The sequence below is a fragment of the Natrix helvetica genome (genome assembly GCF_964273705.1).
Source record: "Natrix helvetica genome assembly, chromosome: 1".
Classification (NCBI taxonomy): Eukaryota; Metazoa; Chordata; class Lepidosauria; order Squamata; family Natricidae; genus Natrix; species Natrix helvetica.
In genome coordinates this window covers 334947509-334970324 of record NC_138548.1, presented here as the reverse complement: position 1 = coordinate 334970324, position 22816 = coordinate 334947509, and the positions used below count along the sequence as shown (strand labels likewise).

General features: G+C 39.3%; 1 protein-coding gene across 7 annotated transcripts in view; it reads right to left on the bottom strand.

Annotated features, from left to right (window-relative positions):
- CADPS (calcium dependent secretion activator) overlaps window positions 1-22816 on the bottom strand; it is a 492613-nt gene that overhangs the window by 239655 nt on the left and 230142 nt on the right. For all 7 annotated transcript variants that reach the window (XM_081935645.1, XM_081935646.1, XM_081935641.1 and 4 more), the window contains exons 7-8: window positions 7128-7239; window positions 2152-2291 (exon numbers count right to left, since the gene is read on the bottom strand). In XM_081935645.1, the coding sequence (XP_081791771.1) occupies window positions 2152-2291; window positions 7128-7239 (252 nt within the window). The remainder of the gene's footprint in view (window positions 1-2151; window positions 2292-7127; window positions 7240-22816) is intronic.

Below are 22816 nucleotides of genomic sequence, written 5' to 3'. Positions count from 1 at the left end.
TTCATTCATTCTCTCCCCCATAGTTGACTCATAAGCATCCATGCCAATGTTCCAAATGTCTAGCTAATTGAGCCATAACCTGGCATTTTTAGGAATGTGCTGACATCCGTATGCAACTTCATCCCACCCAGACCTTTGGTCTGCAAAAGTATGACTTTGTAAGAGGAAAAGAAGACAACAAGCATATTAGGAAGGAAGAAGGGCCCAGCAGAGCTTATACTACCTGAGACTTCTCAGGAAACAACAACTGAATGAAAAATTGCTGGTGACCTTCTACTGCTGCACCATAGAGTATTTTAACTTACTGCACCTGTGTATCAGAGGTATCACTCCTGCGTGCACGATACTTCTGCACATCTGGCAAATGGTACAGGATAATGAAAACAAAAACAAATAGACTGAAAAACAGCTTCTCTCCCAGGACAGCAACTATATTGAATTCTACGGTATAGTGCAATATTAATGCAATATCAGGTTTTCAATTGTAATTATATAGAATGCAAAGGATGTGTACTTGTGTTTTTATTTTTATAGTTATAATGTACACAGATGATGCATTTAATTTTGTTGTACGATGTGCAATAATAAACTAAACTAAACTAAGTGTTACTTGAAATGTATGATTCATCCAGGCAAGCAAATTGTGACCGAATGTCAGGATGACAAGCTACAGTAAACACTCCACTGTGGAGTGACTCCTGCCTGCAGCTTGCCACAGAGATCGGCAGGGAGCTTGGTAGGAACCAAGAAGAAGAGCAACCACACTGAGTCAGCACGTAATCCCAACAAGAGCAAAAACTTTTGGAGGGAGGTCAAAACCACTTGACAAACTTTAGGACTTTTATTTGTTATAAAGGCTAACAATCAAAGACTTGTTTCAATACAATACAATACAATAGCAGAGTTGGAAGGGACCTTGGAGGTCTTCTAGTCCAACCCCCTGCCTAGGCAGGAAACCCTATACTGTTTCAGACAAATGGCTATCCAACATCTTTTAAAGGCTTCCAGTGTTGGGGCATTCACAACTTCTGGAGGCAAGCTGTTCCACTGATTAATTGTTCTAACTGTCAGGAAATTTCTCCTCAGTTCTAAGTTGCTACTCTCCTTGATTAGTTTCCACCCATTGCTTCTTGTTCTACCCTCAGGTGCCCTGGAGAATAGTTTGACTCCCCCTTCTTTGTGGCAACCCCTGAGATATTGGAACGCTGCCTTCCCTAGTCCTTCTTTTCATTAACTAGACATACCCAGTTTGTGCAACCCTTCTTCATATGTTTCAGTCTCCAGTCTCTCTTGTTGCTCTTCTTTGCATTCTTTCTAGAGTCTCCACATCTTTTTTACACCGTGGCACCCAAAACTGATGTTTGTATGACTACATCAATTTTCAAAAGCTAGGAGCATGGAGTCAACCCAGGGCAATAGGAAAATGTATTGCAATAAAGTGTTTTGTACATTGTGGTGCATCCAGTCTTAAAAAAAAAAGAACCCTCACATAATCCCTCATTCAGAACCAGCTTCAACCTCTCAATGCTCTTTAAGGGCTTCCCCATGTACTGAGCAAGGCACCATGCAATCATGAGCTGACCCAAGTATGAATGATTTTGTAAAGTGCCTCCCAATTGTGGTATGGATGCAACTGATACACTAGATGAATTTATTTGAAGGTCTTCCTGGCTGTCATAGCCTCCTGTTCCCAAAAGTCCCCAAAATTTTGGGGCAGTCCAGAAGGTGAAAATGTGACCTTGTTCACGACTAAAGAGAAGCATCACTTGGGTTTGAACTTCAGCCTTCATCTCCAGGTGTGCATGGCCTCCGTTATTATTTCAAAGACCTTGACAACACATTCAGAATATTATATGCATAATTATGACAGCATAATCAGGATATTCAAAGAAACGGGTTATCATTATTATGAATATTCTGATTATACAATAAGGAATTTGCTATTCTAAAAATGCAATGCAAGAAATAAAATACAGGGAAATTACACCAATTTATATTTCATTGTTCCTTTTTGGGAATAATAATATTCTTAGTTCACATGCAGGACAGAAACTAGAGATTACTTTCAGAAGACATTTGATTTAAAAGATTAAGAGAGAGGTCAAAGCTGCCAGTGAATAAAACGTCAACCATTCTCAAAAAGTCACTTACCCAGAATGTTTCATATTCTGAGGTTTATCCATTCGGACAGCAAGCTTGATTTTCAGGTCTTGATCAGAGCAGTTTTTGGAAACAGCCATTTTGTGCCATTCAGACTGTTTGGGGCTATTTGGTGTTGGATGAAGAACAACCTGAAGACAAAGTTTTAACATACAGAGATTTAGAGTGCATGTATGTGCAATTCTATGCAGAATTATTTTGCTCTCCGATAAGAATCCCTGCGATACCATCATAATAAAAAATGACGCTAACTTTCATTGTTGTCATATCAGTCCAACGAAAGGTAAAGTAAATGAACTTTCTACTCCACAAAACAATATTAGGCAGCCTTGTCACCTTTTCTTCTTTAACGTTTAAAGAACATTGTAAAAATTAGAGGTCCTTTTAGGATCTACCATGGAATTCTGTGACTGGGGAGGGTGATTGCACCAAAAAAGTCTTGTGTGAAAAATAGCCTTTTCTCAGCATTACCAACAGTGATGCGACTTAAAAGAAGTCATGTTGTTCCAATGTAAACCTAATGGTTTATGGTTTGACTTTAGATGCATAAGGTGAGAATTAGACTTCCGTGCCACTGCACATCAGGGAACGTATGCATTTGCCATTTGGAGACAGTTGCATAGCTGTTGCATTTATGAGCCATGTGGCGCAGTGGTTAGAATGCAGTACTGCAGGCTAATTCTGCTGGCTGCCAGATGCCTGCAGTTCTGCAATTCGATTGTCACCAGTTCAAGGTTGACTCAGCCTTCCATCCTTTGGTAAAATGAGGACCCAGATTATTGGGGGAAACATGCTGACTTGTAAATCACTTGGAGAAGGCTGTAAAGCACCATGAAGCAGTATATAAATCTAAATGCTATTGCTCTTTATAATTCTGTGAATGTTAACATTCTGGCTAAGGGGCGTTAGAAAACTTCCCAATAGGAAGTTGGATCAAATGATCAGCATGCACCTCCTCACAACATATGGTTGAGATTTGGGAGGTGTGCAAGTTGATCCATCGTGCAACCATTTGCAACCAACACTTACCTATCAATCTATGCACAGTGTAGGTATGTGCTGATGCCTACGCAAAGTTGTGACAAGTCTAAATCAAGCTTAAACCCAACCACATCATGACTCAGCATGATATGGGGACCAGGTTAATAGCGACTTCACCTGAAAACTGAGAAGTAGCACAAAAGAGAAATAATTCCAATCTGTCGTATCAAATTCCAATGTGTGCTTTGAAAGGGCAGCATTCAAGAATCCATGTTGGGATCTACTCTGAAGTAATTCTTCAGATTGCTCCCGGTTCTTGGGGTCTCACAGCCCCTCCCCTTTTTTACATGCATTGTGAGCCAACAAGAATCCAGCAATTGTAATCTGCCCTAATTTGTATGTATAGTTTGTTCTTCAAATACTCTTTAATACTCATTACATATTTTATTGCAAGGTATAAATTGGAAGACATTCACAAAGATACAGTCTTGGAACTGAGAGTACTGCAATAAATTTTGGTTGGTCATAAGTAATTTAAACATGCCCAATAATAATAGTTTTAAAAAGTCATTAAAAATAGAAATACATTAAATATGTCTACAGAACTATCATACTTTAATATATTAAACATAGAGAGAAAGCAATTGAGGTCAAATTCAAATGGTGGAAGTTCATTTTATTGAATGAAATATAGTTAGTGTGGCTAAATTATCATCTGTGCTGGAAATGAAAATACAAAGTTTCTAGGGTTAACCCATACATAAAGTGTCAGAAAGTTCAGAAGGTCAATATAAGTACGTTCATTTTGATCCAACATATTGATAATATATTTAATCAGAGAAAAGAGTTATGTGAAGCATGAGAGCTGTCTTCATTTTACGGACTCCTACTTCTCATCCTTTTTGCGTTTCTCATCAGTTTCTTTTATTCCTTGCATTTTTAAAGTGTGTGTGTGTGTGTGTGTGTGTGTGTGTGTGTGTGTGTGTATCTCAAAACCGGAGCTCCATGTGACTGGGTGAATTCCTGTCCTCATCCCAACTTCAGCCAACCTAGCAGTTTGAAATCATGCAAATGCAAGTAGATACATAAGTACTACTTTGGTGGGAAGGTAACAGCACTCCGTGAGATCATTATGACCACTTAACTGTAGAAATGTCTTCAGATAGCACTGGCACAATGGCCTTGAAATGGAGATGAGCACCATCTCCTATAACAGGGGTGTCAAACTCTCAGTGTCACGTTGTTGACACATGACAAATCATGACTTTTTTCCCTTTGCTAAACTGAGGTAGGCGTGGCCAGTGATGCATCTGACATATATATAAACCCTCTCTAAGCGGTTTATATAGCATTTGTGCTGATAAATAAATAAAGGGAGACTAGTATAGATCTATTTCAAGCTATTTAGCTCTCATCAGCTAGCCATACCCTTACTGGGAATTGAACCTGGGCTGTTTTTGCATATTAGGCAGTTGCATTAGCCATTAAGCCACAGCCTCTCCTCCCTTATCAGCTGAGCCAAGGCTTAGTGGCTAATGCAACTGCCTAATATGTAAAAATAGCCACACACACACACACACACACACACACACACACACACACACACACGTTCAAATTATCCTAATATTTCTCTCTGGACAAACCCTCTCTATCTTTCTTTCTTTTTTTTCTAATTAGAGATTCCTAGCTTTCTCTCTGAAACTCCTCTCTTCTTTATTGCCTGCTTTGCACTGTCTTTTAGTAGTTAACCAAATAGTTGCTGTCTAGTTATAAAAACAATCCATTCTTATAAAAATAAGTAATAGAATCCATACCACTTTATTCTGGATAATTCCCTCATCAAAGCTCGTAGTTTTGTTTTAGAATCTTAGGACTTTGGCTTATAAATCATGACACGCTGTTTTCAGCAGTGTATTTGTAGATACGCAAATGAGGACTTAACTTAGTAACAGAAATTCAATTGTTCAGTTGGATTGTAATAGACCTTAAAAATAGGGTTTTTTTTTTTTGCCTCTACTCTACTCGGTTATAGAATAAAAACCGTACATCCATGCAAACAGTCTCATTTATCATCAACATGTACAATAAAATTAGAGATGTAACTTAATAACTTATATAAAAGATGGGGGTGGTGGTGAAAGTAGGTGTTTTTAGCTGAAGAACAGTGAATTATCTGGCACTTTCCAGTTAAGGTTATTAAAGGTAAAATTTAAGCTTTATAGACATATGCTTTTTGTGTCCTATACAGCAGTAAGTGAAGAGCAGAGGAGGCTCAGTACAGGCAAAGCAGAGCCCAAAGGGAATTTATTGGCAATTATATCTGTCACCGAGATAAATGCTGCTGAAGGCACTATGGGGAAAAATGACATCGACATAGAGGGGAAAAAGAAGAAGAACTCGGGAGCGCGGTATCACTGGGAACCTATTACATAATAAAAAATAAAAATTGTTATTATCTGCTTTAGCAGCTGGAGGAAGGAATGGACAGGCCACACTTAATTCAACTGCAGCTGTGCTGCTAACCCGAATACGTTGAATTATCTACTGACCGGCAGAGATGATAAATGAAATTCATCCCACAGGTCCATAGATTCAGAGTTACTCTGGCAACCTTGCCCTACCTGAGGAAGAGTGTTAGCCTCAGAAACAATCTCATCTCTGCTCTAAAATGAGATCAGCATTGATTTCGCACTCATCTCTGGGAAATACATTATTGGGGTCCTCGCCTCTCCCCTCCTCCTCCTTCTAATGCCTTGGCCTGGCCAATGGAAGAAGACATGAATGCTTCTATTATTGTTTATTTGATGTTTACCCCACTGTTATTATTTATAAAGAACTCAATGTGGCGAACGTACCTCATACTGTTCCCTCCTCCTGTTTTCCACACAATCAACAAACCAGTGAGGTGAGTTGGGCTAAAGGAGAATGACTGGCCCAAAGTCACCCAGCTGATTTTTCACATCTAAAGCAGGACTAGAATTCACCATCTCCTGGTTCCTAAGCCAGCACCTTAGCCACTAGACTAAACTTAGATTCACCACTCAGCAATAATATTTTAACTTCCCTTAGTGAACTGAAACAACATTAATTTCATATGTTAGCTACATAGAATTGGTTTTACGCTCTTCCCTTTCCCGCCCTTCCAATCCTGTGTTCTTCCCAATAGTGTAATAGCAATAGCACTTAAGACTTATATACCGCTTTGCAGTGCTTTACAGCCCTCTCTAAGCGGTTTACAGAGTTAGCATATTGCCCCCAACAATCTGGGTCCTCATTTTACCCACCTCGGAAGGATGGAAGGCTGAGTCAACCTTGAGCCTGGTGAGATTCGATCTGTCAAACTGCTAGTAGCCGGCAGTCAGCAGAAGTAGCCTGCAGTGCTGCACTCTAATCACTGCGCCACCATGGCTGTTAATGATGTTTATTTTAGGGATGGGTTGTTACTGAGATGATCCTTGCCCTTTTTAACAGTAATTTATTTACAATTTTTGGGGACTGTGTCTCATCAGTTTAGGGAAAATATGCACTCCCTGTGTTCTCTTTCATGCAAGGTTCTCAGTCAGCCTTCTCTTTGAAATGCTTTACCAATGTGTTTCAGCCTCCTGCAGGGTGTGTGTGTGTGTGTGTGTGTGTGTGCGCACATGTTCGCTGTCTTCAAAATCAAAAATCGACATTTGAGTTTTCCAAAGAGATGTCCAAACTTTCCTTCCTTCTTCAAGAAATGTTTCACCGGCTCTAATTCTACCACAGCATATTTATTTATTGAATGTCCTGTATGTGCCACCCATCTCACCAACAAGGGATGCCTTACAGGTGATTAAAAAGCTAAAGGTGAAACAGTGAAGATGAAGAAGAATTACATAAGAATTAAGACCAAGGGAACAGACAGCATGGGGGTAAGTTATGCCAAAAATAAGAGTTGCAATGTTGTCATTCCCGTCATTGCATTATTTGCTGCTATGGTCAACAGCTGTGCCTGCTCTTACCCGCCCAAGTTCTTTGTCTTCCAAAGCCAGGACACCGGTACTCTCTGTAAACAGCTTCACCTTCACAGCTGGAAGAGCATGTGTCGTGGAAAAGTCACCCTGAGTTCCCCAGCTGTGAAAACATCCACAAGAAAGAAAGACATTAGGAAGAAAAAAGAAGCAGCAACAATAGCTTGCCACCTCAGCACTGTCACCTTGGAGGGGGAAAAGGTTAACGCAAATGTCACCAACTGTCACATATAGTTAAAAAAAAAAAGCAACAGGAGTGCCATTGTGCTAATTAATTAATGTGGTAAAAAACCTGCAAGACAACAACTCAGCAATGTTGAAAAACTTCCTCTGGAAAGGCAACAGATTAACACAAAGCCAATAGTAGCAAACGGCAATGCTTGCACTTGGTTTTATTTTGCAACTCAGTAAAAAGAAGACTGATGAAAATATTGTGTCAAAATTTTGCTGGTAAATTGCAGGCCCACTGCAGTTAGTTACCACAATCAATAAAACTGGAGGAATACAAATACGACCCATTTCCAAAATGTTTATATTCTGGAGTCAAACCCTAGAATTAGACAAAAAGTAAATCTTTCTAGGTGTATATTCCATTAATTGAATAGTTTTGCTGCATTTCATTAAAGATCAAGAGCTATATTTATGTACAATATGGATTATTTGGGTGGTATAGCTAAGGGACTGTGGGGTCCTTGGTGCTCTCTGAGCTTGTTTGTTTTCTTGCAAATGTTTCATTACCTAACTAGGTAACATCATCAGTGCTAGAAGGTAGTAGGGCTTTGTTCTCTCTTTATATATCAATGGCTTGTCCCATTGGTGGGAGTATTTTGGGAAGTTCTTTAGCTGGGCGGTTGTTTATTGTTAGTTTGTTTGCCTGAGATGTTACCCGGTTGGATAATGAAACATCTGCAAGAAAACAACCAGTCTCAGAGAGCACCAATGACCCAACAGTTCAACCCTGAGCTACAATATCCTCTTCTATCAGTAGTTAAGGGGACATATGGGTAGAAGAAAGGGAGTGATGATAGATATCGCAACTGGGAACAAGGGTCTCCAGATCATTGAAATCAGTGTTCATTTACATCAGGGATGTCAAACTCCTGGCCCATAGGCTGGTTGCGTCATGTGCTGGCCACACCCATGCCAGCGGTGGGTTGCAGGCGGTATGCCCCGGTACGGGTGTACTGGTGCCTGCCGGGAGCACTGGATACCATTCTGGTACTGTGCTCTAGAGGGCCCACCCGCCCGCTCACCCTCCTTACCTGTATTTGAGCTCCTTGGCGCTTCGCACATGCGCAGGGAGCATATGTACCGCCAAGCAGCTGGAGCATCATGGAGGTGTTGCAGGAGGTAAGGATGCATGCGAGCACTGCATGCGTGTGCGTGCATGCTGCATGTATTCATGAGGTGGACGCCGGGCCCCGTTGCACCTAGTGGTTGCAACGGTATCCAGAACCCACCACTGATCCACGCCCAGTTTAGTGAAGGGGGAAAAGTTCCGATATTCCACGTGCCGTGAGGACGTGAGTTTGACACTCCTGATTTACACAAACTGCCTTCTCACTGTTCTGTTTTTGAAAAGAGGTGAACATTAGTTCTACAAGAAAGGGAGGGAAGTCGTAAATGAAAATTTAACACTATCAATGTTCTCAAACAACACTGATATCAGCATTTGTTTGATGTTTTTGATATTAATATTGTATGCTGCTTGGAGCCATTTAGGAGTAAAATGGCTAAACAAACCACAAGTACTGCAGATAATCTGCCAAAATGAAATGATGAACAAACTCACGCAAAACAAGGAGATAAAGGTACAAATGAAGAATCTTTGGAAAAGTTCAAAATCTCTAGTTGATGATCTCATCACAGGCCTTTTCAGAATCTATCTCCTTAATTATGTTTAGCAGGCTGCAGAATAATTTGCCTTCATTTGTACCACTTTTTTCCTTAATATTCGTAAAATAGAAAATACAGAGTATTTAAAGCACAAACAAAAGGAGAAGTGAAATCAGCAACAGAGAAATATAAAAAGGATGAATTAGTTCAAGAAGTGAAATGTCACAGCAGGAGCTTAAAAAGTCACGACGGATTTTAAAAAATGAGGTGAAATAAGGATTCTGCCTTCTCTATAAACCTCAAAAAGGAGAAAACAATCTGTGGATAGAAACATGGCTGGATAGTTGATTTGAATATGAGAGAGGTCATTATTAAAAAAAATAGTATTGTATTGTGATTACACTTCCATGGTTTTTCCACCCCTTATCATTTTCCTAGGAATTTTCAGTAGCGACACTAATAGCACTTACATACCACTTCACAGTGCTTTGTAACCCTCTCTAAGCGGCTTACAGAGTCAGCATATTGCCCCCAGCAATCTGGGTCCTCCTTTTACTGACTTCAGAAGGATGGAAGGCTGAGTCACCCTTGAGCCAGTGAGGATCGAACTGCTTGCAATCATCAGAGTTAGCGTGCAACATTGCATTCTAACCACTCTAACCACTCTAACCACTCTACCACCAGGTTTCTAAACTATTCTAAACTATTTGAGCTGTAAAACAGAAGAGCACCTAAGATCCCAATTTAGAACTTTTTTGCAGAATAATTGAAATTGAATTTATTAAATTATACTGGATTCTTTTTTTAGGTTTGCAGAGAACACAAGGTACTTTTCATTATGGCTCTGATAGATTTTCAATAGTCTTCACAGCTCATTTAATTTTGTTTCTCGAAATTTCAAGCTGTGCTACCACTTCTTTTTTTTTTTTTTAGTAAATGGCACATTTGTTCTTGTGAAGGTGGGCTGTTGTCTCCTCTCCCCAACTTAATAAAACACACATAGGACTTAATAAATTGTGAGAAAGTAGCTTTTGCGCTGCCATTTACAATAAAAACAACAACGCTAGATTAAAAATGCAAGAAATATTGCCAAGTTCTATGTTGTCTGCTACTATCTCTATATCCAAAATATACCACTGAGCACACATCTGTATGAGTGGCAGCCCAGTTTCAAGACCCAACAACAATGGATGGACCATCAGAATCAGACGCAACTGTGCTATAAATGAAAATGTAATTAAAACTTGATGAACAAAAATATTCCCTCTCTAATATCAGCAGTTAAGCTGCTACTAATATCTGTTCGATCTGAAATCAAACAGATATTCCATGGAACATCATCTGAACTCTGCAGGTAAGATTGATCCAAGAGTTTGCTTTTGAAACATTTATTTGCAACCATAGGTTTTGGCAAAATACCTAGGAGCTGGAAGACATACTTCTCTTTCTACCATTTTCACCTTTTTAAAGCATTTTTACTTAACTTTTGGGTTCAGACTGTCTTGTCACTCAACTCTTTGGATTAAACCTCTTTGAACTCAGACCTATGAGAAACACATTTGAGAGCTGGTTATATAGTTCAAGAAAAGCGTTGATTTCCATAACACCATGCTCTTTTAATCCTGTTCTCATTCTCAGAACTAATCCTAGTGTAGTGCATAGGCTCTGCGTAGTCCTGTTTTGTGACATCCACAGACATATTTAACAGAGTTGGAAGGGACCTTGCAGGTCATCTAGTCCAACCCCCTGCCCAAGCAGGGGACCCTACATCTGCCTCTACCTAGGATCGAACTCACAACCTCTTGATTGTGAGGCGAGAGCTCCACCTCTAGGCCAATTGATAGCAGGCTGAGCTATCATAAGACAAGAGCACTTACATCATTTTGGACACAAGGTTGACTACAGTTCCTGGAGGAAAGGAAAGACATTACTCTTCTTTCATTCAACTTCAGCCTACCACGAATGCACATCTAACTTGTGTTTTTCTGCCTCAAGTTAAAAATAATCTTTTTCTGATTTAAGGTCTCCTGACTTGGCCAGAGGATTGGACTAGAAGACTTCCAGGGTTCCTTCCAGCCTTATGATTCTATTAATTTTACGTTGCTCCAGGAAATCCCAGAATATTTTAGTCAAGAAAGTCCGCTGCAGTGGTGGGTTCCAGATCCCGTCACAACTGGTACACTGCGATGGGGCCAGAGGTCCACCTCGGGCATACGTGCTGTGACGCAGTGCGGCAAGGTTGCACAGGCATCGTACACAGTGCACATGTGTGCAATTGGCCCGTTTCTCTCTGAAAGAGGTAAGGAACGCAGCTGGGTGGGTGAGTCCACCGAAACACCATTCCGGTACAGTGGCCACTGCTCCCAGCTGCCACTGGTACACCCGTACTGGGCCATACCGCCCAGAACCCACCACTGGTCCGTTGCAGTTTTTCGTGGCAGATATTCCTTAGCAGCTTTGTACTAATAACATGTGTTTAACAGGAAGAACATTCCCAGTCCAAAATTCAGCACAAACCTGCCCCTCCTTTTTTTGGGGGGGGGGGGGGCAATTACTGTTTTTCTTTCCTTACTTTTTGTTAGAAATTCATCCTGAGATTGAACCACTTCTATTTCAGTGATTGAAAAAAAGAATGAAATGTTGCAATGGAGGATTGGGGGGGGGGGAGAGAAAGGAGCAGAGGAATAAGTAAAAGCTAAAGCAGCATAAGGGTGTAGTCTGGTTATGCTGACAGTGTGAGATGTTGAGAATTAGGAGGTAAAAACCACAACACATGCCATTCCTTGGTAACTTCTGAACTTTTCATGTTTTAAAACTTTTAATTATTCCTGTGACCTTAACACTAGATACTTTAAAAATTATAACTTTAATCTCAAACTGCCTACCATGGACCTCACCCCATTCTTAAGAGGTCTGTGAAGGCGGCATGCATAAGCACACCAGTGTGCCTACCGTCCCTGTCATACTGTCCCCATTTATCTGTTTTTACTTCCTTTGTTCATGTTTATGTTCATATCTATATTTGTTATCTTGTACATGTTTGACAAACAGACAGACAGACAGACAGACAGACAATGGCCATTTCAAGGAATGTGGGCCTTTCTGGTTATCATAATATCATATTTTGGAAAAGAATGCCCTATCCAAAAAATAAAGTAAAAAAAGTGGTATTTGAGTATGATACAAGCAAAGAATATAGAAATAAAGATTGAAAGATATGAAGTCTCATAACGAGTTATATTAGTGTAAAACTAGATTTGGCTGCATTTCATTTTTATTTTTTACATCATATTGTAATCTATTTGACTTACTACTTCTTATTGTTATGTTTTTATTCTTTTTTATATTTTATATAATATTAGCAAATATACATGCATACTCAAACTAATTTCAGATTGACATTATAGTAGAAATATCGTAAAACTTTGCTTTAATTTTTCATTCATTGTTTACTGTCACTGACAGGTCTACTGTAATGTCTATTAAATTGGGGTTCATCACTTACATTTATTTTATTGATGGATTAAATTGATTGTATTATTTTCTCCCTTTATATTTTGTTTGCATAATTTGTAGTTCTTATGTCTGTTATTGGACATCTGTTAGAATTGGGGTGGGTTACAAATCTAATTAAATAAATGAGTGGATAAACAAAGGATTTACGCAAATGACACCTTCTAGTCAATTATGTAATTATGCATATGATATATATTTGGATTTAATTAAGGTTATTAAAGAATTAAAATTTGTAGGCAGCCCCTTTCCCAAATAGTTTATTAAGCTAAGATTTTATTGTAAAAACATATTTTTAACAACTAATGGTATTAACAAGGGAAAAGAAACAGTTGGGGTTGTGACTTGCACTTCAGAGTCACAGGGCTTAGAGTTTCTTTTGAATTCACTTGCTGACATTTCAGTCTGCTCCCCAAAATCCATTTTCCCTGACTAGCTTGGAAACAAGAACTTAGTGTATGAAAATTACTTGCAAAAGGGATTAAGTAGCAGAGGAAATGCCCTATAACCTTGCGCTGTGCCTTTTGATAGCGTCTGCTTTGTACGACGCCTATTTCGTTGTACTGTTAAAAGCCTTTTATTTGCTGAAGCATCCACAGACCATATGTTATCAACCAATGCTATTATCCAAATGCAAACAGTAATTTCCATTAGGTTTTCCATATGAGAATCACATGAGTTACAAACGGGAATAAACCAAACGAGAGTAAACACACATAGCAAACCTTTGACAATAATGTGGTGACTATAAATTCATATTTAATAACACCGTGAAATATTTCATTACATTATGACAATTTAGCAATGAGATTTAGGGCAAGCTTCATCTGAGGATGATGCAATTAGTTGGCAGTGATACTCAGCATCAGGACATACTCTATTTCAGGGCCACCAAATTATTTTTTTCATTCATGTTAAGTGCACCGCTTCCACACACAAGATTTAACCTTACCATTTAATAAAACTTAGCGTAGCCATAGAAAATACCTAAAGAGTAAAGCTTTGTTTAAAGAAGGATTCAATAATGCAACTGGATTCCTTCTTATTAAACACTGTTATTATAATAATGCTTATGAAAACTTAATTAATCACCAAGATTAATTTCCAAGCTCTCTCTTGCCAACCCACTGTCAGCGTCCTCTTCATATGTGATTTGTTTAAAGACTGTATTAAATCAGGATTAGGAATGTTTCCATGGATTTTATGAAAAATAATAAGTCTTGGGGAGGGGAATTACTTTAAAATACAAATAATTTTTGATCAATCAATTTCCACACTCACACATTTCCTAGTATGTGTAATGACCAATATTCAATCTGCACTACCAAATATGTAATTATCCATATAGCTTCTGAAACTCCTGGCAAAAAGATTGACATCTACTGGAGTCTTTTATGATTTGACTAACAGATATTCAGAAAATCTCAATAGCCCCAACAAGTCTGATCTTTACTTTATTCTTTTACAGGTGATTGTGCAGCCCCTTAAATCAGGGATTTGGATAAGTCTTCTCTTTCGAATGTGTTGGAATACAATTACCATCTGGATTAGAGTTTTCCATAACTTTGACCTCCAGTGGCGGATTAAGGCTCACTGGTGCCCTAAGCACTGACAAATCTTGGTGCCCCTCTCCTTTGTACATATTGTACAAATCTTCATTGAGTTTTTTCCCTTCAACTTTGTGGTGCCTCCTTGGGCCTGGTGCCCTAAGCATGTGCTTAGTCTGCTTAATGGTTAATACACCACTGTTGACCTTGTTGGCTGAATCGTACAGCCACTGGAATCCAATATCTACAATTCCCTAAGCACTGCTCTAAATAACAGGAGAGAGCAGCACTAAGAGAAATATTTTGCCTTCTCCATAATAATAATAATTATACTTTATTCATTAAACATGAAACTCAGTCAACTAAACATTCAAAAATGTATCACAAATACCATTGACTGGTGTTAATGGTTGATACGGGTTGCTGCCAGCATCCTAGGTATCAACCAAGTACCTTCTTAAAATATACAATGTTCCGAGTAGCGCAGTTTTTTACAGTTCCGCTGGTGTTACTGCAGGAAGCTGTAATTTGTTGATGTATCTTATAAAATTCTTGGACATGGTACCAAGTGCCCCGATGACAATGGATATCACTGTTACATGTTTCATCCATAGTCCTGTAGTTTGATGGCCAGGTTGCGCTATTTCATGATTTTTTCCAGATCTTTTTCTTCAACTCTGGCATCTCCTGGTACTGCAATGTCGATAAATTGTATGTTTTAGCCCTCTACAACTGTGATATCTGGCATGGTGTTGTTGTTGTTGTTGTTGTTATTATTGTTGTTGTTGTTGTTGTTATTATTATTATTATTATTATTATTATTATTATTATTATTATTATTATTATTATTATACGTGTCCATTGTATTCCAATGCACATGTTTAAACTAAGAATAAGAAGCTTTTTGTTATGTAGTTTACTGTTATTTTGATTGTTTCTATATTCTTAGATGATGTTTTGAGGTTTTTGTTTTGTCTCACTACTAATAAGGGAGTAACTGTGAGAGGGATCTTGCAGGCCTAGTAGACAATCACTTAAATATGAGCCAGCAGTGTGCTGCAGCTGCCAAAAAAGGCAACCCAGTTCTAGGCTGCATTAACAGAGGGATAGAATGGCCTTTAATTGATAGGGCTTAGTATTTGGCTAATGTGCCATCTATTGTCTTTTAATTGCTTTCTTTCACATTTCAATTTTTCAGGCTAATTTTTTTTAATTATTACTGTTAGTGGCTTGGATCATCATTTTTATTCTTTCATGGAAGGAATGGAAGTGATACTGGCCTTTATAACAACAATTATATTTTCTTGGAAAAAATAATGGATGAGGCTGAAAAAGGAGCTAGTCTGAAAGAGGTTCATTGGGAGAAACAAATGTTTATCTTTATAACTTGACTTTAAAAAGGAAAATTCAAGAACAGGAAAAAAAAAAGAAACGTTTGTCCATCTTCTAATAACAATACTTAAAATTGAACAGTACATGTAAATTTGCTTTGAAAAGACAATTCAATCTCCTATTTTTCTCATGAGGTGAAAGGCTGTGCAGTAAGGGATACTATTTGTACAGTAAAAGGTTAAAAGAACCAAAAGGACAAAAATGAGTTTTAAAAAAATCTAAAGAAGTGCTTTCTGAAATAAAGGACTATCCTTTATCAAAGGACACACAGCCTATCGGAGAACTCACTTCTAGCTTCACTGAATGACAATGAACAGCTAGAGTGACACACGTAAAAAGAAAACGTGTTGACAGGGGATTCCTTCTGAAACATGCCATGTTGCTTTCCAGCTACTAGATGGCACTAATCAGCTTTCAATTTGTGCTGTGCTCCTCTCAGTGTTTGAACTAATCTCAAGTAGTTATGTGGTCGTTTTCTTTATGACTGGGATTGCTGCAGGAACATTCTGTGCAAGCACTGACTTTAGAGTGCTGTTGATCATTTAAAATCTATTGGGAGTTTCGAGAAAATAGCATGCTATCATTCAGTGCCGTTAGCTTGTTGCACTACTTCAGAATTCAGGCTTAATGCTTGTTTATTACATTTGAAAGGCACAGACCTTAAGATAGAAGGGCAATGCTGATTTGATTTGAAAAATACTATGATTTATAATATGGCTTCTCTTTTATAAAAAATACACTAAAATAACTTTTGAAGCTTGCTCCAATCAAGCCATCCATCTAGGTCTATCAAATTTGGCATGATGTAAGGCCCAACCCCAGAGATGAAACAAGGCAATCCAATCAGGTGCAATTCTTTATTTGCTTACACCTAATGGACAGAAACCAAACCAAAGTTATAACCTTCTAACCTATTATATGTATCCTGAGAGATTCTAGGGACTGGTTACCCTGAACCTCTTCCTTTCCCCTCTATCCAGCTTGGGGCTGCCCAAGCCTCCCTCTGGGAAAGCTCTGTGCTGCAAAATTCCCCCCCCCCAATGTTTCTCCAGGTGGTCAGCCCATCATTGCTGCTAAAATCTGGGTGACCAATGAACATCAGCCAATCATTCAGGCTTGATTTATGGGGTTGTGTAAGAAGTGCCTGAGAGATGAATAGACAAGGCACATCAACATGGTTTTATAAATAGGCATCCCTCTGCTGCACATCTCCAGATGATCACTCGGTGGCAGCAAACATTACTATTTTCTTTATCCTTTTGTTGTCTCCTAGTGGTTTTTCAGAGTTTGTAGGTGAAACCTGATAGCCCTATCTGCCTCTCCATTCATGTAAAGTGAGACCATGCAATTCTATTGTATTTCTTTGCTTTTACTAAGCAGTTTATTGTCACTTTTGAAATAAATGGGTGAAGCATAAGCAAAATGTATCATGGGTGCACTGAAGGTTCCTATATAAGATGCATATGATTATTAATCCTATTAAAAAGAAAAGATAATGTTCAAATGGACTCTGAGGTTTTTCTCAGGTTAAGGCACTGTTTCTCAACCTTGGCAACTTTAAGATATGGGGACTTCAACTCCCAGAATTCCCCACCTAGCAGCTGGCTGAGGAATTCTAGGAGTTGAAGTCCACATATCAAGAAGGTGCCAAGTTTGAGAAACACTGGCCTAAGGAGTCAGCATAAATAACCAGTTTGAAATAGTACTAGGTTGAAGCACTTTTAAATTCCATTTCAAATTCATTTGGCATGTAAAGAAACACCATACAGGCTTCAAGCTTTGCTTTTTTAACAATGAAAAATGAATCACTTCAGTTCTATAACTTTCATCCCAATAAATGTTCTGATGATGTGAACTTTATATTAAAGCAATGCAGCATGTTAAGCAGTGCCATTGATATTTGAACAAAAAGATAAATAAAAAGATAATTCCTTTGGAGAAATAAAGATTAATGCTTTCCAGAGTACAAAAATGTTAGAAGATAATTTTTGTAGCTTATTTGCTTTTCATATATGACATCTATACTTATTTATATTTATATTATTAAGTATTTATAATTTAGCAAACACTTTCCAAATACTTTACCAGATTACTTTACTCCAAGTCTATTGATTACTTATTACAATTCAATTAAGAAAGTTCCTAACTCAGCGTTAAAAATCAGAAAGTGTCGGAATAATTTGCCAAATACTATTGATAATGTAACTGAATCTCAGAAGAAAATGTTCAATGCTTCTAAGATCCCTTGATATTAATCAGTCCTAAATGAGAAAAGATTGCCAAGCCGAGCAAATAAGTACATGCAAATGAAGTCCATACGATTAAACAACCAGATAAGTGCCATTAATTTTGTTACTCCTGAAGACTAGGATACATCAATCATTCCTCCCAAAGTAAGTCTTCTCCTGATCTGTTAAACTTTATGCCTGCTTTCTTTTTTTGCTTTTTAGTATTTTGACCACATTTTTCATATGAATCAACACGGCAACACAGCTTTAAAAACAGAAGTGGGAAAGCTAATATAATTTTCGATTGAATGATAGAATCCCACTTTCCAGGTTAAAAAAAATAATATGTTCGTGTCATTTTGAACGACTCAGAAATCACTCTGCTGAGGTCCATGTCTGAATTTTGCAATTTAAGAGGGATCTAGACAAATGGAACTGGGATTAAGGGAGGACAAGAAAGATAGCAACAATATAAAATCAAGCCTGGGAGGAAAGTTGCTTAGCCTGCCAAAAGAAAGCACGAGCATATTCCTCAATTTCTTGGACAGAAGAGGGCAAATGAAGAGTCTTTGGAAGTGGAGAACCAAGTACACCAAAGAAAATAATATGAATTATAACGTCAACAACATTGATGGAGATATTACTAATATAATACTAACTTTTTCTCTCTGGCACCAGGGGGCAGCATAAAATGTAGCAAGCTTAATGTAGTGAGATTTTAGTGGAAAACTAGGAGGAAGGAGAACATTATAGAAAAAGGGGAGCAGTTGTTTGGCAACGGAGCAGCAAAGCAAATCTAAACGGATATTTTCAAGCAAAGGCTGCCAGGCATTGAAATGCTGACTTGCGATGTTTGACTTTGGAGCCTTTTGCATACAAAAGGAAAGGCAAGAAAGACTGCTCACTGTAGAGCTCACTGTAACAACATTGCCAAAAAGGCATTAAGAGTTGTTAACTTAATCTTGCGAAGCTTCTTCTCCGGTAATATTGTATTGCAAACTAGGGCATATAAAACCTTTGCTAGACCAATTCTCGAATACAGCTCATCTGTCTGGAACCCACATTGCATATCAGACATTAATACAATCAAGCAAATCCAGAGATATTTCACGAGAAGAGTCCTCCAGTCCTCTGCTCACAACAGAATACCTTATACCACCAGGCTTGAAATTTTGGACTTAGACAATTTAGAACTACACCGCCTTCGGTCTGACCTGAGTGCAGTACACAAAATTATCTGCTACAATACCCTACCTGTCAACGAGTACTTCAGCTTCAACTGCAACAATAAATGAGCACCCATCGATACAAACTTAAGGTAAACTGCTCCAAACTCGATGGCAGAAAATACGACTTCAGCAACAGAGTGGTCAATGCCTGGAATGCACAACCTGATTCTGTTGTTACACCCCCAAAAATTTAACCTTAGACTGTCTACTGTTGACTTCACCCCATTCCTAAGAGGTCTGTAAGGGGCATGCATAAGCACACCAACGTGACTACCGTCCATGTCCTACTGTTCCCACTTATTCGTATCCATTTCCTGTATTCATAATAATATTTATACTTATATCTGTTATCTTATACGTACATGCTTGAGAAAAATAAATAAAATAAATAAATCAACAGCTATCTAACACAGATATTTTGGAGCAATTTAATCATGGACTGGAAGCAGACAGCTATCTCTATTAGCTACCTAGGGAATACCAGTTCTCCTTTTTTTAAAAAAAAAAAATCTCCAGAGCAAGAAAGCAAGGCTGAGATTTAGAAACGAAGGACAAAACAGAAGACGCCATTTGGATCGTGTATATCCAGTATGAAGAAGAAAAAGAGAGCATGGTTATACGGTTTGAGATGATGAGTGAATCCTTTCACTTATTCCAAGCACAGGTAAAGAGATCTGTTATCAGCCTTGCTGGGCAATTCTATAGAAGCAGCTTGCCAGGTACAAATACAAAAGCACAGTCAGTTCCTGTTCAGTTGCCAAAAAGTACATTATGAGGTAGTACACTCTGCCTCCAAAGACACCAGACGTAATGCCAGTGAAACATCAGGACACCAGGAAAATACAGACCAGGTTATACAGCCTGAAAGGCCTTTGTTGCTTGATTGACTTTGGCTGTGAAAGCCTCTATGTAGTGGTGGGATTCAGCCAGTTCGCACCACTTTGGGAGAACCGGTTGTTAACTTTCTGAGCAGTTTGGTGAACTGGTTGTTGAAAGAAATCATTAGGGCAGAGAACTGGCTGTTAAATTATTTGAACCCCACCACTGCCTATACGGATATATTAATTTCAGAGTGCTTGAAGGATTTTTGATCTACAAACAGGGATTTTGTTAAGACTTGCCCTATTAAATAGTTTGAAACAGTTAAAGGAGGGCACTTTTAAATGCAGGGTGTAGGAATCTATTTCATATGCTGCATCACATTTGTTTATTTTTTCATTGCTACTTCCCTTTCCTTTTCTCCTGGCATATATTATTTCTCTTTCATGTGATATGAAGGAATAGTTCCTGTGGAACAAATTATTAGGGAGTGAAGCCGAGGGAAGAATCTAAAGTGAAGCAAAAAAAAAAAAAATCCATATAATAAGCAAAAACTACTGTAATTGGACTTTTTGCTTTAAAGCACAAACCCCCAAAAGTAATCCCAATAATAAAGAGAATGCCTCCTGAAGTGGAAACCGTATTTGACACTGTGGAAATAGTTTTTCACCTAAGCTCAAAATCAAGAACTGTAGGTTGTCCTTGACTTATGACTACAATCGAGACAAGAACATCTATTCTAAGCAAAGTGGTTGTTAAGTGAGTCACACCCAATTTTATGATCTTTTTTTAAAGTATGGCTTAATGAATTACCCTGGTTGTTCAATGAATCACATGGTTCTTAACTGAATCCAACTTCCTCCATTGATTTTGCTGATCAGAAGCCATCTGGGAAGGTCACAAATAAAGATCATGTTGTCAGGGGTTCCGACCAATGCCCTAATAAAAGCAGGAGCCTCAAGCCAGTTTTCAAGAGAAATCCAGTTGTTTATTATGAGTGCCATGGCACGGACCTAGTGAAGCCAGTGTCAGTTGGGATGGTGCCTGATTGGATCATGTGATGGACATGTGGGTGCTGGGCAGGGACTTGAACTTTCACTTGGGGGGGGGGACCTGGAAGCTTTCAAATCCGGGTTTTCCCAGAGGTGCCAACATGACATCCCTAATAAAATGGAACTTTGAGGAAACTCAAGCCTCGGAGTCTTCTTTTGTTGGGGGTGTTACTTGGAACCCTGACAGCCAGCTCTGACCCCACTCAGTTCATGCCTTGCCTCTGACCCTGTTTCCCCCTCCCCACAAGGTGTGTCATCAGTCATATTCCTCTACGAAGCAATTTCACGGGTCATAGAAGTCACTCCCTCTGGACATTACTGGTTTCTGTGGAGATGGCCTTGACTTTGGCTGGCTAGGATGTGCATTGTTTTGACCAAGGTGCAAATTCCTCGATGCAGCTGCAAGGCTCGATCCCCCCCATCTCCCCTGCCTATGGCAATTCAGGAGTAGGTTGGAAAAGCTTTGCAAGTTGACAGATGTGACTCAAAGACACTAAAATTGTCATAAACACACACCGATTGCCAAGTGCCAGAATCTTAATTACTGTTGTGGCCTGCCTGCAGCCAGCAGAGCTGGTGGAAGACTCAGACAGTGAGGAGGTTGGGGAGGAAGATGGGCCAGTCCTAGAGTCTGGGGAAGGCTCTGATCAGGACTCTGCATCAGAAGGCAGAGATGGGGCCCGGGCCAACTGATAGTTATCAGTTGCCTTCGAAGTTGGGGATCAGTGGGGCAGAAGAACAGCTGGAGCCTGTTCCTGATGTGCACATGCGCAGAGCTTCCAGGAGAAGAGAACAGTTAAGGAACAAGGGCCGACTTGGGAGTAAAGGCACAGGTGGATGGTGAATGGCCCCTTCCATAGGGAATAAAGAGGAGAGAAAGGGAGTGGAGTTTGCAGGACACAATTAGTTCACTTAATTAGTGTGAAGATTTGTCCGTGACTCTCAGAGAACTATTTTCTTGTACAGCATTACATTTGGAAGATATTGGCCTGGCAGCTCTCCAAGCCGGATAAGGTCTGTGGCTGTAAATTCACCCTTGAAAGACTGTTTGCTGGGACTTTGCTGGATGTGAATGAGAGGAATTCACACTAGCTTAATAAAAAGGGGTTTTGTCGGGACAAGGAGCCTGCTTCGTGATTTGGTGAAGCCTAGGTCAGAACAATTACACGACCACAGGGATGCTGCCATGGTTGAAAATGCGAGGACAGATTTTAAGTCACTTTTTTCAGTGCTATTGTAACTTTGAACAAATGGCTGTAAGTCGAGGATTTCCTGTATATCCAAACAAACAAACCACAGGAGCTAACAGGACTTAGCTGTGTTTCAAAACCAAAACTCTTAAGAAACACACTTTCCTTCCAATCCCAAAAGAAGGTGGCACGCAGAGCCTTCTCTGCAGGCACACAAGCCATTGCCCCAGCTCAGCTCCATCATGCATGTGCATGGGCCTCCCGCCAGCCAGCTGATTTTCGGGGCTCTGCTGCACAGGCATGGGGCACGGGATGCATGTCAGAGATGCACATGCATGTGTTGGGGGGCAGAGGTGTCACATGTGCATGCACAGGGAGGTGTTGTGCATGCATTGCATTTTGGCACGCGACAACAAAAAAGTTAGCCATCACTGTCCTAGCCTCTATTTGCCTTCCTAAACCTGTCTGTTGCTCAGAAAGAGACCTTCCGAGGAACGGAAGAGACCCCACTCTCATTCCTTTTCATTCTGCAGAATCCCAGATGTTTTATGGTACTTTGAATTCCCAGGCAGATGGAGCACTTAAAGATTAAACAGAGGAGACGTGGGCAGGGGGAGGGGGACCCAGATGTATGGTAATCCTAGATTGTATTAGATGGCACACGGTGCCTTTTGCATACTACAAGATGAATTTGGGAAAGCAACACTTGCAATAAATCACACATGCACACAAAAATTATAACATTTACAATAATACAATAGCAGAGTTGGAAGGGACCTTGGAGGTCTTCTAGTCCAACCCCCTGCCTAGGCCGGAAACCCTATACTGTTTCAGACAAATGGCTATCCAACATCTTTTTAAAAACTTCCAGTGT